Raw genomic sequence first — 19825 nt, forward strand, 5'->3', positions numbered from 1 at the left:
AAAAATATAATTTAAAAAACGATTTCCGAACAAAAATTCTGCGCTGGCGAACGTCCAATATGGACGCCGCGAGGTTACGCCGGTTCAAATGTAGTCATTAATTAATTAATGGCCCAATCGTCTGAAGCTCTGGGAATTCGTTGATATAAAGAGGAAGCCATAAAAATGGAACGGTTTGTCTTCGGCTTAATGCGCTTAATCCATCTATAATTACTGATGGCTGCTTAGGGAGCTCGACTCAAGAAGATTATATTAAATTATCAAGGGCGATCCTTCGGACGACTTTGACCCCCACGAGATCTTAATTCCTAAGTACACATTTCACCAGCTGCACTTAGTTTAAATGGGGAAAACTTTTGTACAATGTGAGGCGCCATTCAAAAAAATTAGCTGCAATTAACACAGTAGCAAGCATCATTCTTGCAAAATTATTGTTGCACTCGCGAGCCGACGCCTAATCGCTCAATTAAAACTAATTATCAAACTTAAAGCAGAACCAGCGATTGATAAAAAGAAAGGTACAAAATATCACAAATTATTGACTGAACGCAAGATACTGCAACATTAAAAAGGGACGAGGCATGGAAACCGGATTTATTCGTCAATACGGATATTTATATCAAGTCACGATAATGCCTTTTGAAAGCACTATTTAGTTTTCTATATGCTCCCTCTTTGCACGATATCCACGTCGGAGTTTGTTCGGATTACAGACAATACTGTAATTAAATGATGAAGCTATAAAGTACTGAAGTTATAGCTCATTCAAAAAGAAAAGTACACATCACGTGGTGTATACCCCACTGCTTATCACATAAATCATAGGACCGCCCATGTACTTCTCGATTTGTCCGTATGTACTCTTCGATGGAACGAGTTTTCCTTGACGGTCACCCATCCAAACACTCAACATGTCCGATGTTGCTTAGCCCACTGATCGAATGACTAAGATATAAATAATAACATTTTGCTACACAAATATCTCCAATAGATGATTTGTTGAAGCCATAATGATTGAAAATTACGGTAATTGTTCACTTTAACTACTTCTGGAATTTTCCCGTTTTTTCTGGCTAGACAGCCTCAGGGCGTCCTCCTAGATCGTTTCCCACCATTCAAATTGTGCAAATGCCTTTTTTTTCTCTCTTGTTGTGTTTCAAGGTCGCGTCAAGGTTGCGCCAATGCCTTAGTATAACTAAAGGGCAAGGAAAATTCATTTGCACAAGGTTTGAGTGGTGGAAAACGATGTAGGAGGACGCCCTGAGGCTGTCTAGCCAGAATAAACAGGAAAATTCCAGAACTAGCTAAAATGAACAATGACCAAAATTACTAAATAACAGCCCGCTCGCTCGGCCAAACTCGACTCCCTCGAACACACTCGAATGAGCCTGAATTCATTGCCCGGTGTGGTGTGCCCGATTTTAGCGTGTCGCGTGACGATTTTTGCGTGTCGCGTGACGATTTTAGCGTGTCGCATGAAACTAATTCACTGTCCGTGTGCCTAAAGAAGTTTTCTCTTTAAAAAAATTCAAGTTAAGGAATAAGCGTTGAATCAAATAATACTCTAAAGATGTTTGAATGTGACGAGACCTCACGATTGAATAATTTCAATTTCCTGCTGGATCACTGGACGGACTAATTACATTTGATACAATTGGTCAAGAACTCCTGTGAAATGTGTCAATAGCTCAAACCACCAACCGGAATTTAATAAGCACGACCCCATGAAATCAAATCGCCAATAAGAATTTTATATCAGACCGTAACAAAAGACGCCAGCGAGATCGTATCGATTAAGTCCCCTAACGGCATACTGGCTGCCAATTGATTTCCCATTTAGTTGTGTTTTTATCCACCGCCACGAGCTCAAAAATCCCGACTACACTCGACCATCCGAATGATTTCAAAGAGACCGTTCGCAGTTATAAACCGCCGCAAAGAGTATTTTATTTGACAATAAGGAACGTGCCCGGAGACTAAACGGGTCGAAAATCGTGTAATCGCGAAATTGCAAATCACGGACGAAATGGCCAACATATCTTGGATAAGTGGAGGAGGACGTGAATTAAGGGTGTGCACGGCGGAATTCGTTTATTATTAAGATAAGTGCAGGAGCTATGCGAAATAATTTCTGGCTCATAAAATCTTAACTCGATGTAGAGATCGTCGGTAGATCTTCCACCAAATAACTTAAAGGGTGAGAGCTACGACATAACGACTGAACGTTTTAGTTGCCGAAAAATGACAGAGAACCTGAATTTGTCGAGCTTTGTCCCTCGCTTTTCGCTAATCTGCAAGAACCGAAGAGAAGACCATCACGATCGCCACCGTAAAATTTATTTCTCCAATTTGGCAGTTTGTCTGATTAAGTGCTCCCCGAATTGTTCCATCTGCGGGTCTAGCAACAAATAAAACGTGTTAATTCGACTGAAAACCGCAAATTCGGAAGAAATTAAACCCCATTCGTACGTCTTCTCTGCTCCAAGTGTCCTTTCTGTCTCGGCGAATAATTTAAATTCCTGTTTGTAATAATCGCAACCCCTCGGGAGCAGACTTTCATTCCGCAAGTGCAACTCTTTGCCACCACTCATTAAAATATATATTTTTCGATCTGAAACTAAACTAAAAATCATTCTCTCCGGAGATTCTCATATCCGCAGCTTTTCACTGTACAGCGGGGTGAGTTATAAATGGCCATAGAAACTACACGAGCTTCAGAAATGGCAGACGGGAAATCTGCGAGAGCGGCCAATCGGAAACTAAAATAAGGTAAAACCGCACCTTCGGTAATCCATCAAGCTGATAAACCCCCATTTCAAGAACGCCACACATTAGACCATTTTGTTTGTATTCATTTCAAGTGAACTTCCCGGCGTGAAGCTTTCGCCATCACAGATTAGTATGGGCGGAGCTTCGATTTACACCGTAGTGACATAAGCTCGGTACCACGTGACGTCCTCTTCTCTCGCGTCTCGCACGTTTCATGTAGGCGATAAAAATTACGGAATCATCAACCCGACCTAGCATTTCTCTCGATTCGCCACAGACGTATGTCGTAACCCTCCTGTTAAATATCTGGGGAGTTTAATGGAGGCCACGGTGGTGTCGGCGTTTCAAACGCCTGAATTATAAATCCGAAGAGGCGGTTTGCATGAGAACATAATGGCACTTGCACGCCATTTTCCAATTTTATTATACAAGGGTCAGCATAAAAGTCGTTAATGATTTAAATGACGAGGCGGCGAGTAACGTTCGTCTTGAATAAGTTAGAACATAATTTTTCCAAGCTATTACGTCATAATGAGAGTTAATCGTCCTGTTCTTAACACAAGTGGAAAGCTAAACCCTGAAATAAACTGTGTTTAATTACTTCAATAAAATTAACTCCGGCACTCATCCGGCCCTTTAAAAGCAATTGTACTTCTTTCAGAGGACTTAATTAAATAATATGTAATAAAAGATGAAAGAAAATTTATTACGTACAACCTAATATCCAGCTCCTGGCTCGCAACAGTATCTCATTGCTTGGCTAAAACAAACTCGTTTATGCACGAAGCTGACACAATTTAAGACGTTTTTAATGAAAATATAGCCGCGCCTCGTAGCTCCGCATCGCTCGCATAATCTCCAATATATTAGCCTGAACCTATCAACGACAGTCCACTTATCTGTGACGTGTTAAACTTCGTCACCGCCAACTTGTGATTTCTCATGTGAGCCATTATAAACACGATTATAAGGCATATTAGCTTTGCAACGTCATAATTTTCGCATCTGCCATCTTGATGGCGGCCATTATCGTTAATAAAGCTCTGGTAAAGTTGTATTACCGGCGTCATGCTGGCCATATTAGAAAACTCGCTTCTCGACTTTTGCAAGCTCGCGTAGACAATATAATTGGTGGAGCAGACGCCAGATGGGGACGCTTTAAAAAATCAAACCGACCACAATCCATGTGACACGTGATAGTACGTGTTGTGCAAACAATGATAAAACCTTCCCGAATTCGAGATAAAAAGGAACCAATGTCCCATATAATAAAATAACAATGGGCGCGATGACAAAAAGTTTAGTCCGGACTAAATGCGCTTAAACTTAATCCGTGGATTATTTTACAAAATACTACCTCTGTTACCATTGTGAGGGTTAATGCTCGGCGACTGTTGATCAAAGTAGGTTCAACTTCCGGGCGTCATCGTAAATACAAAGCGTGGATTCGCATAATGTGTCTTATCGTGGGGTGTATCTCGTTTGGGGTTCTAGATCTAAGCTGTAATTCCTGTTTTTTGATTGATATCTCTGGAAAAAGGGAAAATATGGGACGGGCTAATAAGATATTTTAGTTGGGTCACGTCGCACAGCCACCACCGACATAATAAAAGAATAACACGAGCGGTGCAAAAACACAAACGAAATTGCTGTTTCTGGCGTTTATCTAAAACTTGCAAAAGGGACTGCCGATGCTAAGACCAAATAGTTTACTTTGTCCAGTTTTTCATTAGTCGATTTTTTTTCTAATTATGCCATTTCTTCCTATTTACTTTTTTCCCATATCACATTTTTTTAATTATTTTTCTACCCTGTGTGTATCTTCTTTCGATTAAGAAATTCCAAAAATTCTTTTGTCAAATTTGACAGATGTTAGACCGTTAGAAACGGAGTAATTAACCAAGTTAATAGACTCTGTTCGCGTTATCTGGAAGGAGCAGATTTATGGCGATTTCGTATCCGGCTCGAAGGACCAAAATGTTCGTGTTATCTCGAAGGACCAGATTTATCGCGATACAGTTTGTGGTTCGAAAATTTCACCCAATTGAAATTGCTGAAAAGCTACCACTGTGAGGGCTAGTACACAAAGCTCTACATTTCCAGAGAGACTAGTATCTCAACACATGTACAAAAAGAGCGGTGTAGTTCATCAATTTCTTGTAGGCCATGCTCTGGTCTAATGTTCGTAAAACATCACAGTTCAAATCAACTCTAACTTCGCTCAACTGTAAAGCTGCCACCTGATAGGAAGTTCATGAAAATATGCTACAGAAATTGTCTTGTTGGTCCAATAATTATTGTGTCGGCACTAATTCATTGCACACGAACCGCACTGCTGATTCTCATGATTGATGGGTTGCAGCCACGGTAGAGCTCCAAAAGGAAAAAGTTTGATATACAAGTTAAAAATCATGACATCTTGTCTAATGATACAATGATGAAGATGTATTACGCCACGACACGTCTCCCTTAGAACCGAGATCAATTTATATTTTACAAAATACGCAGAGTGGAATATCAGGGATGGTCCGGGCTCTAATGGCTCTTAATACATTTAACTTTGAATCTCTCAGATGAAAAAGAAACGGCGTAATGGAACATTTAAATACAAATATCGGGAGTCGAGAACTCTTCGTAGCAGTTTAAGGCGATTGCAGACGATTCAGTCGAGATTGGCTCCAAGGGAAAAAATCATTCCAACAACGAACTAATGGAGTGTTGCACTTCGCTCCCGAATAAACAAAATGAAAACAGAATAGGTGACATTTTACATTAGCACATCTGAATTTAAATCGAATCGGTTTAAATGAAATTATACGGCTCGGGGGTGAACAAACGTAATTGATCAATATTATCATTGGGAAGCCATTTCGTACGGTTCTTTGTTTTCGTATGGTTTCTCGGAGCAGTCGTTCACGAAAAGGGCAAACAATAAAATTCCGGAAAGCTGATTAAATTCATTATTAAATTATTCAATGTGTACGTGATGGGATGAGTATGAAGTTTATGAAGTAAAGTGAAGTTTGGATAAATTACGTCTATTAAGTGAAAGGAAATTACTTGTTTAAGTATGCATTAAATTGAGTCGAAACTATCTGCTTTGCACTTGAAATTAAAGTTTAAGTTGATGCGACGCTACAATGTGCATCCAATAAACCACTTACGGTGCAATAATTATTAATTAATTAATTTATGCGCCACACGAATGCAAACAATTACTGGAATGGGTTATCACTGTTTGAGCTGCCTACGGTAATTCGACAATTTGGCGAATAATCGCTAACTAATCTATTCCTAAATAAATATAAATTAGCTAATTTTAAATAATAGTAGATTATATCATTAAGAGTAGAAGGGAGTGTTTTTGTGCTAAGTCCAGAGATTGAAGACCGAGATGAAGTCGAGGTCGCAACTGGGCGAAGCACAAAAAGACTCGCTTCTACTCTAAATGATATACAGGTGTCCCAGAAATCGCGGATCAAACTTAGAGTGCGTTTTCCTTGGTGATAACTGAAAGCAATAGCGTTTAAAAAAAAGTACAGGGTATAATCGATTATTTGTAATGAATAATTAAAGTTGACCAATCAGAAGGACGCTGTTAATTTGAATTTCAGGTAAATTTAACCAACAGTTTGAATTGCCTAGCAACATAATTCTACGGGGTGATCAAGAAGGACTGTTTAAGTTGGTAACACTGGATCGTATTTTAAATCATATAACAGGAGTAACTTCCGGTTGTTGGTGGCTTGTCATTGTTAATAATATACCTATATCAGATATTTGTCAAATAAACCAACAAAACATATCCAGTTGCAGTGTTATAAATAACCGAATTAAAAAATTTTCTTAATTGTACTGCCAACTTAAACAGTCCTTTTTGATCACCCGGTAGTAAGAATGGTATGGAATTTCCAGTAAATGTTTGGGCAACTGTGAAGATTTTGACAACGTCAAGTTATAATTTAATTCGAAATTTGTCAAACTTTGTATTGAAATCGTGTATACAGCTGCAGAGTATGCCGAAATGCTCATACTTTATGGAGAGTGCGGGCGCAATGCACGTGAGGATGCAAGAGAATATGCAATACGTTTTCCACGACGTTTGCCATAACATATTTCTACGGTTGGTGGATCGTGCTGGAGACACTGGGTCCTTGGTGCCTACATGACAAGAAATTGGTGGTCCTCCGCGAGACGTTAGAACGCCAGAGACTGAAGATGCTGTTTTTCAGTCCCTTGATGACGACGGTAGAAGAAATGTATTTGAAGAACTACATATATTTGCCGCGAACGTATCAATATTTTAGAAGAACTGAATGATCAAATTCACGAAGCACTGGCTACTGTTATTCCTAATATGCTTAGATTGGCAAGGGAAAATTTAATAAAACGAGCTCGCCTATTCCTTCAGATGAAAGGTGGTCATTTTGGACACTTGTTATAAATTATTCTTTTTATATTGCATGTTTTTTATTTCATTTGTTGCATTCTACGAGTACATACATCGTTTAAGTTATAAAATTTGATAAAATGCTTTATTTTGCCCTACGGGCTTTCGGATTCCTGGTTACAAACATAAACATAAAAATAACAATTTATTGTTCTTCCTCACTCCTCTCGTTCTCTATTCTTTCTCTCCTCTTCCTTATTCTTTCATTCATCTCCCTGCCGTCTTCGCTCCATATTTCTCCCCATTCCCTTCTCTTTCTCTCTCTCATTTCGCCGCATGTGTTCGATCTTCTCACTGTCCTCGCGTCACCTCCTGCACCTTCTCTCTCTCTTCTCCTTCCTTCCCATTCCTGTTCTCTCTCTCCTCGTCCCCACCTCTGCAACCCGCTATCATTTTCCTCTCTCACGCACACTCTCTCCCCTCCCTATTGTACGTCGATTCTCTTATTCTCTCTCTTCTCTCTTACTAATCTGTGTCTTTGTCCCTCTACCTTTTTATTCACCTTCTCCTTGTACATTTTCTCGCCGGGTCGTCTTCTTATTCTCTCCTTCTTCTATAAATTTTTTTTCGGTTTCTCTTGTCTATCATCCCATCTAAACCAGTCCCCGTTTATCTGTATTTTCCTGTATCCTATTTTCACCCTTTTTCCTCTATCTCTCTCTTCTCTGGCCAACTCTCTTAACTTCTTTTGTGTTTCCCTTTCTTATTTTGTCAAATCGTCATCTATATACATCTTCTCACCTTTTTTTTCCTTTAACTTACTCTTACTTAGCATTATGTACTTCTTCTGCTCCCAACTTTCTATTTTTGCCAGCATCATCTTATCTTTATTTGTTTTAAATGCTTCCTTTACATTCACTTTCACCCCTATCTCCCTCTCTAACCATTCTTCCACCCCCCTCTCTATATTTCCACTTATTGCCCCTATTCCAGTTATTATAACATTATTCTTCCTCTCCTTCTTTTCTCTTTGTTCCATCTTTTCCTCTATCATTTTCATCCTTTTCATCCAACCTGCCTTCTCCAACTGCCCTTTTTCTTCTCTTCCTCTCATCTCCTCTCTCACTGTCGCTAATTCTTTCCTTAGCTCCTCATTCTCCTCTCTCACTGCCGCTAATTCCTTTCTTAGTGTTTTGATCTCCTCTCTCATCTCTCTTATCATGGTTTTTTTTCATTTCCTTGTCCATTTCTTTGCTTTGATTTTCTTCTTCGCCTCTATTTGGTGATCTTCTCGTTCTGGAACTATTTCTGAGTGGGTTCTTGCTTTCTTTCGACGTTCTACCCTCTTCTCTTTCTCTCTTGGTGCTTTCTTTCCTTACTTCTGACGATTTCAGCATATCCTCTCTTTGTTGCTCTCCCTCCTTCTCTCTCACTGCCGCTAATTCCTTTCTTCGTACTTTGCTCTCCTCTACTATTCCCGCCATATCCTCTTTTATCTCTCTAAGCACTGTTTCTATTTTCTTCTCTATTTCTCTGCTTCGATTTCTTTCTTCGCCTCTACTTGGGAATCTTTCGGCTCTGGAACTCTTTCTGAATGGGTTCAGGCCTTCTTCCGACATCCTTACCCTCTTCTCTTTCTGTCTTGCTGCTTTCTTTCCTTGCTTTCGGCGATTTCGGCATGCCTTCTCTTTCTTGCCCGCTGTCTTCTGCTTATTCTTTTTATTTTGCATGTTTTTTATTTCATTTATTGCATTCCACATCGTTTAAGTTATAAAATTTGATCCTAAATGTTTACTAATAATGAATAATAATAAATAGGTTAGTTCGATCCAGTTTTGGCTTCTTTCTTTCAGAACTGCCACTGTGCTTGATCTGTTGTAAAAAAATCTACGTGTAACTCCAGCTTTTTGCAATGTCAAGAATGTTCCTAAAAGTCTTTTCTTTCATTTTGACGATGACGCGTCCCGCTCGTGTAGCTGCGCTAATACGTTACAGATGCAGAGTGTATGCACAGGAGTCAGGACAAATTTCTTGGGATTCCGATTCACTTCACAGACCCTGCATATTTCACTTTTTACTAAGATTTTTAAGGTAGTAATAATACTCACTCCCGTCAATTTCCCATACCCCTCAAGGTTACAATTGCTCTGGAAATTTTCACACATAACAAACCATATTTCATTCATTGCCGGAAAAACAAACTTCTTGCGTTCCCTGATGAAGATTCTATACATTTGTTCGCCTGCCTTTGGCGAAATGATCCCATTTTTGGTTATTTCAAAAGTAGCTGTCACTTTTGACGTCTGTTCCGACAAGTCGACCAGATAAATATTGAAAATAATTTTATTATTCATACGAATTACACGTTGTTTGGCTATTGAGGGAAGGTACTCAATTTTCTCGTAAAGGGAAAATTAGATCGAGCTCTATTGGTCGATTTGATTAATTCATAACTAAAAAGCTGTTGCACCCTGAATATTTTTCTGAACAGTTTTTACCTTCAATACCATCAAGGAAAACGCACTCTAAGTTTGATCCGCCAGTTCTGGAACACCTGTATATTTTGTAGATTCCACTAACATTTTAATGAAGTTTGTTAATCTTCTTCTATCATTGTTTAATCACCGAGAACTCTGCCACTGTACTAAAAATATTACGAAGGTGTAATCTGATTAAGTAAAACAGAGTCATAAACTGCAAACTTTAAAAAACTGCTCCACATTTCATCGTCCCTGAATAACTTCAAAGTCGGTTTACGTTGGCTCTTTACGACCGGTATAAATTTAATGAACTGACCATTTTTGTGATTTTTATAATACTGTAACGTTATTGTTGCCGTCTGAAGGCAAAAATTCTCTCTGTTCATACGAAATCCGTCATAAAGAAAATGGTAACGTCAAAGCGTCCTCCTGACGGAGCTTTTGAAACAAAGAAAAAATTGCTTCGTTCAAGACGTCACTCGGACGTCAATTTCTGCTGGCCAGTAATTTTTTTTATTTGCAGAATATTATTCCGCAATAACAGGTGAAATGTGTTGAAAACGAGATAGCGAACTGTAGCGACCCGAGTAATAAATGTGAATCCGAATTGCCACAATTAAGGTCCTCAAAATCACCCCATTCGCAGGGTTTATTTACAACGCCCTTTATGTCAAGCTTCCACTTCTCATTTGCTCTGTTAAGTCATGTAACGGTAACATAAATAAGAGCTAGAGATACGTGTATGTAGCATTTCACCACAGTTAATTGGCATTTCGCCTATCTTAACTATCTTAGACGTAGCTTTTGTTATTCAAAGAAACAAGCTACACCACCATTGGTAGGTGTGTTCGTAACAGGAGATGCGGGTGGGTATCTTTTAGTTGGATCATCCCTGGAGGCTGTTATTCTTATTAATAGACTTGTTGTTCAACTAATAACCCTTGGTCGAATAATTACGTGCTGAACCAACAACAAAAAGATTTTCAATTTGCTCTGGTAGAGCTGCATAAAAATACACAACTCCGGGCTGTGGGTTAATCATATAACAAAACCGTCGGTTTCAAATTAATTAAGAAACAAGGGATAAAGGGCACGTCTAGGATTACAACGGCTAGATAAGACGTAAGGATGATAAAAGCGAGGAAGGACAAACAGGAAACTTTCATTTTAAAAACTTCAAGTGGATTCAAGTGGGTTTCATATTCACCTGCAAAAACATTGCAAAGAAAAACACACTTCCATTATACGGAAGAATCACAGCAGCTGGTCGTGTTAAGTAGGAATTTGTCCTAGAACAATGTTTTGACAGTTAAAACAAACTTAACATGTTGTATTCACTGGCAGATAAAGAAAAGGCGTACAGCAGTTCATTTTGTTATTTTAACACTTCAAGTTTTCAATAAATATAAAATTGCAGTTTTCAGAGTGACACACTTTGCAAGTACGACCGCTGTTACGATCATTCCATTGACTGCAGTTTAAAATTCTTCTAAAGAATAACGCTTAACTCCTCCTTTCAGGACAGATGCTGCAGATGCATATCTCTCCCTCTCTATTACCAAACAAGTCGTATGATTATCATCGATGATATTCTACGCTACGAGTGAAGCGAGATCGTAAGACGTGTTGAATGTGCTGCTCCGACTTCACGAGTCGTATCAGCGATTATTATTAATCATATCACGAGTTTATATTTGATGGAATAATATAATGGATCAATGTATAAATGGGAACGTTTAAATCTCTAAACAGACGGAATTGGTTGGTTATGCTTTTTGAGTTGATATATTTTTTGGGAGCGACTAATTCATTGCCTCCTTATATGTATCAGCAGCACCTGCCCAACAATTAATATTTAATAATTTTTCAGCTTACAAACGCATAATTCGAAAAAACTTTTTTACCTGTCAAATTTAGAAAAAGAACCACTTTCCTCTCTACTTTGACAAATAACAATTGTTCGATACCTCCCTATAAAGTGAGTCTGTGTCCATAGCTACCAGTGAGTGAAGGTTTCTCTTTCGTTCACTCCATTTTCGCTCACTGTCTTTCACTGACTGGTTTTCATTCACTCTTCTTTCTGATAACGTAATTTTGATTTTTTAGGCAACATTTGGTACCTCGCGGCACTTGCTTCTTCCAGGACACCATCAGGAACATATAACTCTTCATCCATCCATTTACACAATTTTCACAACGTGCACACAACCACTTTATTGACGTTACAGAACTTTGTTTATTTTGTATTTTATTTTTTCCGTAACAACCCATGTGATTTATATTTATTTAAAATTTTGACTACAAAGTTACGGATTCACTTTCAAAGGAGGTATCGTACAAAACCAAATACCGGGTGGGGCATCGTATACGCGCACGCGAGAAATCGCAACTTCTAATTAATTAAAATTGGCGAAATTTTATATACGTGACTAATTATTGATAAGGTATATTTGAGAATTTAAAAAAAAATTTTTGTTAATAAATAAGGCCGTAACAGTTTTATTAGTTTTCTGAAATTAACTGTTAATTTACCTATAAAATTTTTACACTAAATGAATCTGTATCTGCTAGCCCATCAAACCCTGGTGGCACAATTACAAATTCTGACTTGGTTAGCTAAATAATTCGCTTTTTTATTTAAACGTAAACCAGACGTGTGATTTAGGGCACAATGGTATAATTTCCCAACAAAGGTATAGCCGACCGTTTTAAACCTTTTTGCCATAAAATTGACAGTTTCCATTGTCACCTAAATTTACGACAGCACAAGTAGCAGGTCTTAAATAAAAATGATTTTGAAAGTTAAAATGTAAAACTGCGTTTAATTCAAAATCTAATTGGTATTTTTTCCGTAGATTTCATAAATAATTGTAGGAAGTGAATCTGGGTAGGTTAGTATAAAAATCAGAATTTGACTTTTTGGTTGAAATTTACATTTTAATTTTTTTTGGCTTTGTTTGTAAGTGAAAAATTATCAAAAAATTATGAAATGTACCTTACCAATAGCCAGGTGAGTCTGAAAAATTTCGACAATTTTATTTAATTAGAAGTCGCGATTTCTCGCGTGCGCGTATACGATGCCCCACCCGGTACAGCACTCGAGAGTAAGGCCGCTTTCGTTCACTTGAATTGCAGCAAGTCGCGTGAACGAAAGGTTTGCCTTCTACACTCTTACTATAAATATGTAATTATTGATCCACCACGAAAACAATTAAAGTTTAAATAAACAACAGCCACATTTTTTATACGTCAAAATTTTATGTTCTGTGTTTTACTACCGAAATTATTAATACGCTACAGTTCTATTTTTATTTTTGTTGTGTTTAATAGTTATGTAATATCAGCAAATAGTGTAAAAATTAATAAAGGAAACGCGTTTTACAATTTTATAAACAGGATGGCTCGCATGCAGTTCAAAGAGAAATGAAGGATTGATCGAAGTGTTACATCACTGGAAATTTTTTGACCTCGTTAAAAATCATTCACTTTCTGAAAATCTCACGTTTTAATGAAGTAAATATTTATTTAATTTGCCAAATTTAACCCAAATATTAAATGAATTGTCGCTTTTACCTCGATGCAGGGCTTTAAAAAACTTGATGAGTAACTCATTTTTTTTAAATTTAGTGTAGGTAATTTGTTCTCACTCCATCGACGTTAACCACAAACAATCACTAGTACACACTTGTTTACAAAGATTTTGTTGATTGGATGTACCTAATTTAAATTTAAATGAGATAATGGTGGCCTAGTGGAGCACTTGATGCGCTGTACATATAGAGCGAGCCAGCTGTTGCGCTATTTTTTCACAAGGTAAATTATTTGAAAAATACAGTCAGGAAAATTGTGTATTTTTCTTACTTTGTGTACAAAGTTGGAAAGAAATTTTAGGAGGAACAACGAGACCCAGATTCCAGGAATCTTTTCCCTTTATTGAATATTAGAGCTCATCGAAGTATTAAGAGAATCGGAGTGGAAAATCGCTGTGCACAAACAATTTGGCGAAATTTCATTTGTCAAATGAAGCGGAACGTATGTATGCATATGAATGCGGCTTTAATACCCCAAAAAACTGTCCCTCTCCGGTCAGATTTGTCAGTAAAATATTGAAGTTCAGGACACCAAGGACGTTATTTTAATGTACACAGACTAGTTTCCTGTGTTCCACGAGTGAATTGTTCAAATGGAATTTAATGGCTCAGTATAATTTCGGACTCAACAGAGCAAATAACTACGTCAAGTGAAATTACGGCCGTTTGACTGAAATTCTGATTGCAAGGTTGACAGATTTCCTCGGTCCATTTCAGTGTCACTCGGTGTCACTGCACTTATTAAAATTATTTGTAGGTCGAGCGTTTATGTTTGTTGGTCGATGGCGTTCCCCCTCGTAGATAATGGAGGTTGTGCATAATTGCATCTGACTCGATCCTGCTACTTTTTATTTTTTTGATGAGGGTACGAGATTATTGGATTCCGAAACCTTACGAGGAAAATTGGCTCGCTCGTCGTCTTTCTTATTACAAGAATGGAACTTGTATGATGTTTCTTTCATCAAAGCAAATGGCGCGGCAAGAGTGTAGGTACTCAGCCTGTTACTCCAACCTGCCAATAAAAATTTTAATTAGTTTTCATGTCTTCACATCTTCTTGTGTCATTCTCTACGTGTTCTAAAACATCTAGAAGAATTGTGTTTCGGAATTTCACGAAAAAAAATATTGAAAATTATTCACTAACAATACTTCTTGTTCCCCAATATGAGTGCTTGACAGGACTATTCTCAAGTGGTCCTGCTAGAAGTAGAAATGAAGCAACTTCTAGAACAGTGCGACTGCGAAATCAAATCTGCTGCTTCTTGATGTTTTTTCGTAGTACTTCTCCAGGAAAAAGCTTGCACATGATTTCTCCCAATGGTACAAATCTTGCTCCTATCACCAAGGTTAGAGGTCTTGGATTTTCTCATGGGCTATAAGTCATATCTACAGTTTTCATTTACAGATTTTTCACTGGTTTATCACTCCGTCTTTGCGCAGATATTTCCAAGGTTATAGCCCATGAGAGAATCCAACACCTCTAACAGTCCTGACATCAGTTCTCCCTCCTTAATTTTTCATTTGTTAATGATTGATTGTTGATCAATGACACTTTTTTAATCCATCTGACATTAATAACAGAACAAAAAAGAAATACACAACAATGTCAAGCAAATCGAAAACTTCTACCTATTAGCATACTCGTAAAATCATGGATCAGGTTTTCATAAATAACAAATATAATTGTTTATTGATTCATAACTGCCGCATTTCATTAACGGACCGGTTTTGTTTTCTACATTCCAAAGTCAGACAGACGTGTTTAAATTTTTTGCTTATTCATAAAATAATTGTTAATGAATTCGCGTGGGTTCCATTTCTCGTAATTAAAACTTTAATAATTGAACATCAGGTTTCCCAGTATTATTCCGTTTTTAATAAAGTTTCACTATGGAAACAAATTCTTACAAAGCAATAAACAGCGAAAGTCGAATTAATCAAATTATTAACGAAGGAAGTAACACCACATCAGACCGAGTGGAGCTTAGGTAATATCGTCAAGTAAAGTCAAATTTACGTCGTCTATGATATTTTTCCAAATGTAAATGAAACGGAAATAGTTATTAGGCCACGAAATCATTCTTTAATGTTCTGAGAGAAAAATTGTCGCCGAGGCCGCTTGCGGCCGAGGCTGCAATCTCGACGATGTTAAAGGATTTCGCGGCCAAGGTGTACACAATATGTTTTGTGCAACCAAAAATTTGTAATTATTATAAAATGAACAAGCAAAATTTACATCACTGTCAATAAATAAATATAAATTCGGCTCACATGTCGCTATAAAAAAAACATAAACCATACAATTCATTTTGTAAATAATCGTAAAAATGTGGGAAAAGAATTGTAGTGAAAGTAATGTTTCAATTTCGTGTGGGTGCTCCTCCAGAGTTAAAAAGTAGTCTTACATGGAAACTCTGATTTGTATCAAATATTAAATTGACGTTTACTTCGTCGTTAAAAACAACGGCCGCGAAATTGGATTTCGCGGCCTGTTTTAGGTTCGCGAAATGCTCGTTTCGCGTACGGTTGAACAAAAAAATTATTAAAAAACTTAAATAAGTACATATTAAAATTGAAGTTTATAGTTTACTATAAGTAAACCTAGATTCATTCTGTTGGGTCTTGGGCAGATAAAACGGAACAACCCTCGAGCAAACAATAATTTGTAACGATTTTGCGTCAAACGACGATTTATTAAACAAATTTTAAATTACCGGCAACTTTAATTAAACCTAATTTATCATCCTCATCGATTGGCGGAGCAACCTTAGCGCACGTTCGGTCAACAAATTCACCAAGCGTAACAAGAGAAAAAAATAAAATACACCAATGCAGTATTAAAAGGGATTAGTGTTAAACGATAGTCACACGTTGTTTGATTCAGACGTAAATCTGATTTATTATGATTTGCAGCCATAAACCTGTTGACTCATGATGATTATCATCATTTTCGCTGGAGCTCATGAAATACCATAACTCCGTCATAAAATATTAGTTTCGACTGCTTCAAAATTCACAAAAAGTCCTGGTCCCAACCCAAACCTAAATGGAAATATAAAACTCGCAATTTGAAAACCTTTGTTCGTCGCCTCTTGTATCACTGGATAGCTCGTCCTAGACAACCTCTCTGTGGTATTCCCGTAATTAGATGATGTGCTGCTAACGCCTTTGACCAGACGATGGTTTCTGCGTTACATCATGCATCACAATCAATTGAAACGACAGCCTTGAAGCTGTTCCCATGTAGACGAATTATTCAGAAAATTGAAATAAAAAATAAATAAACATTTTGCTCATTGACTCCGTAAATTAATTCTGAACGCGTTCTTCCCGTTGACTTATTATTTATTCCCAAAGACCGCGAATTTCTAGGGAATTATTTTTAGAAGGGAAGGAAAACGAACGATTAAAGAAAAATCGAAACTTCATTAAATTATAACCGGCGAGCCGTGACACACCCAAGAACGGTTCTGTTGACCCCGCATCGGTCGATTCAGTTAAGTAGATGATGGGTGAGTCAGCTTACAGGGCTGGTCACTGTGACACCTGCCAGTCGCACGTAAGTCGTAGCGTCACGAGTGAAACTGAAATTGTCGGCACTTCCGGCGCAACCGCTCGCGCAATTCGCATTTGTGACCTGTGCAACATTTTTTCCGGTGTCTGGACTCGAGGATTGCGTGTGCACACAACAAATTAGGCTAATTGGAAAATATTTGTGCACAATAATTGAAAATTTATCGATTTGGGTGTTGCGTACAACAACAAAAAGGTAGTCCCATCGCTTGATTAATGAAAGGTTTTAAAAAATAAATTGCAAATTTTGTTTTTCAGGTCTAAAAAAATCTTTGAAGCGTGGTATTACTAATTTCATTTAATTAAAAGCTTCTTTATTTTCCACGCCCTCCGCTCTAAAAGCAAACTGCAAATTATGTGGAAGGATATTTCGAATGGTCACGGAAAAAATGTCGATGTCCCAGAAATATGTAAAATTTTAATTAACGTTCGCTGGTAAATTGGAAAAGTTTGATTAACTTCGAATGATAAAAATCGACAAGCTCTTCCAGTTTTTGGTTGTTAATTACCAATTTTTTATTTTAAAACTGTGACAACTTTGCAAAGCAATTACGCACTTTACAATAGCGAGAGTATTATTCGCATGCTTTGTAGCATTCCTTTAATAAGTCTGTAGGTCTTCCATTGACCAAAAAATATTATTTGATTAGATACAAAGATAATGTTACCAGAACGAAAAAACGATAAAGAGATTTGACTGAAGAATCCAAAAATCTTACCCCGTTCATGAAATAGGTTTGCTATTCACTGGAAAAATCGTACGTAAGACATCAGGATCTCTGCAGTGCAGCGCAAATCAATTTTTTGTAAAAAATATTTCGAATTTTGTTGCTCCACCTCGTATACTTTCATTGGAAGACGTCGTCATTTAGCGCGTTCGAAACCAATTTGTTACACCTGTGCATAATGCAAATCGCACAATAAAATTTTTAGTGCTGGCGGTGTTCCCAGTACCAAAACACGTAATGCTTCCGTGGCTAAAAAGCGGATCTCCACTCGACAGACTCAATGACACAAAATGCCGCATCTTCCGGTATATTCCTAACAGTACGCTAATGACAGTACACAACAATTCCCGATCAGAGAACAACAGGAAAAATCGGAAACGAGTCATAACTACGTAAAAACCGAGGACAAGCTTTCCGTCCTTTCGAAAACAAACACGTTCAGAAACCCGAAAAGAAAAACCGAAATGCGATAAGAGACGAAACGAAGAATAAAAATTGGATTGTGGCGTATGCTGATGTGCACAAATATCGGGAGTCGAGGACGCTGATTTAACTGTTGCGAGGTAGAGGAGTGCACTCAGGGGGCGGCCGAATACGTGATGAAGAGGAGACGATGAAAAAATATAGAATTTAGATGAGTCTCGTCTCGTTGTTTGGAAAAGACGAGACGGAACGGTGCACGGCTTTTGTGATGTGGTGTAACGTTGTTGTACTTCCGCCGGAATTGCACCGACCCAATGGAAAGATGGTACATTGTTTGTGATAAAATCTGCGTTCGGTCACGGTAGATCTCTCTTCACGCGAAAAATAAAATAAGTCGATCCAGGCGAACAATACGCTCAATTGGAAACGGTTGTTTGTATCAGAGTTCTAAAATGGGATTCGATTAATATAATTGGTGATTATGTCTAATTCGGATTATTGCGTATGTTGGGCAAAATAAATTTATCGGGACTGGGGTTAAGGTTCAGCTGCGGAATGTCATGACTTGATCCACATGATTGACTGACAAAAACGAGATTGTTTCGGTCAAAAACTGCGATACTTGTCCTAAAAAATAATTGGCGTTTTAAATTCGTACAGTTAGATCGTTAATTCATTGTTTGCAAAGCACAAATACTAGTTTTATGCTCACAATTAAGTGCGATCCACAATTAAATAAAATCGGTCATATCAAAGAATAATTGGTACCTGTGAGTCATTTCCGTTATGAGTGACACAAAACCGGCTTCAGAATTCTTGATTAGGAGTGAAACAAACCAAGCCGGGAGCCCCCATGTCTGTTAACGAAAATCGGTACGATTTGACGTAAACATGAAATAGTTTCAAAAGTACTGCCACACATTAAAAAGAAATTACCTAACCGGTTGTGTTTTTTGCACTTGTCGCGCCGTTCCAAGCTGAATAAATCCGGATTTGACAATTAAAATTCGTAGCATGGACTAAACTTTATTTTCCTCTGGATTTCCAATAATCCGCACCGTGTATTAATCTGTAAATGTCACGGTTTAATTTCTATTGGCAACCCTGCGGCTTGAAGTAAAGCGCGCGGCGACTATTCAAAATGACAGGTCGCCAGGCGATTGTGAATTAATTAGCAACATCGATTCCAGAAGAGCGCTTCCAGAAAAGACAAGGCCAGCACCCAGCAATCGGAGTCGCATCAAGCACCGGTCAGGTGAGCCAGCAGCAACCTTGACCAAGAGCGCGACACGCATAAACAAACTTTACCTGAGACAGATCTGGATCGTTTCTGATTTTATCTCCGATGGTCTGAGCACCGATGCGACCCCCGAAGACGCCCACCAGGACTAGTCCCAGGACGAGAAACATTCCCGGCTTCGAAGCTCCCATTGCACTGAATGCACTGCACTGGTAGTCGTAAAAGTTCGTTGACACAGCCGACCGTCGATTACACTCTCACCCTACAAGAAGTTGTGTTAAACTGAACGCAAGTCCGGTCGCTATCCCCTCTTCGGTGTCAACTTTGGGACTGCGCGCCGCGTTCCACGCAAACGACGGTGCGAGGTGAAGTGCGTTGTCCGGAGAAGTCCAGGAAATGCAGGGTATTTTCCGGAATGTGGGGAGCGTAGGGGAGATGAGGTTCTGCCGATTGGGATCGAGTTGCGGTGAAGATGCAGGTATGCAAAAATTCGATGAATGGAAAACATATCGGAAAGTTGTCTTGGAATTTTGCCAACGCTGACGTCGGTCTGAGCTTTATTCGACGGAATCCGGACGAAATGTCAAAAACTGTAACACCGAACAAGAGGTGAACTCTCTTATTCCACCTAG

The 19825-nt window shown here is 38.2% G+C and overlaps 1 protein-coding gene across 4 annotated transcripts in view; it reads right to left on the minus strand.

Moving 5' to 3' along the window:
- Nucleotides 1-19529, minus strand: part of Fas1 (fasciclin 1) — a 163026-nt gene extending 143497 nt beyond the window's left edge. For 2 of the 4 annotated variants that reach the window (XM_069056954.1, XM_069056950.1), the window contains exon 1: nucleotides 19262-19529. In XM_069056954.1, the coding sequence (XP_068913055.1) occupies nucleotides 19262-19384 (123 nt within the window). In that variant the 5' untranslated portion in view covers nucleotides 19385-19529. The remainder of the gene's footprint in view (nucleotides 1-19261) is intronic. The other 2 variants (XM_069056952.1, XM_069056951.1) reach the window with 1 other exon arrangement.
- Between the last annotated feature and the right edge of the window lie 296 nt (nucleotides 19530-19825).

The sequence above is a fragment of the Tenebrio molitor genome, chromosome 8 (assembly GCF_963966145.1).
Source record: "Tenebrio molitor chromosome 8, icTenMoli1.1, whole genome shotgun sequence".
Lineage (NCBI taxonomy): Eukaryota > Metazoa > Arthropoda > Insecta > Coleoptera > Tenebrionidae > Tenebrio > Tenebrio molitor.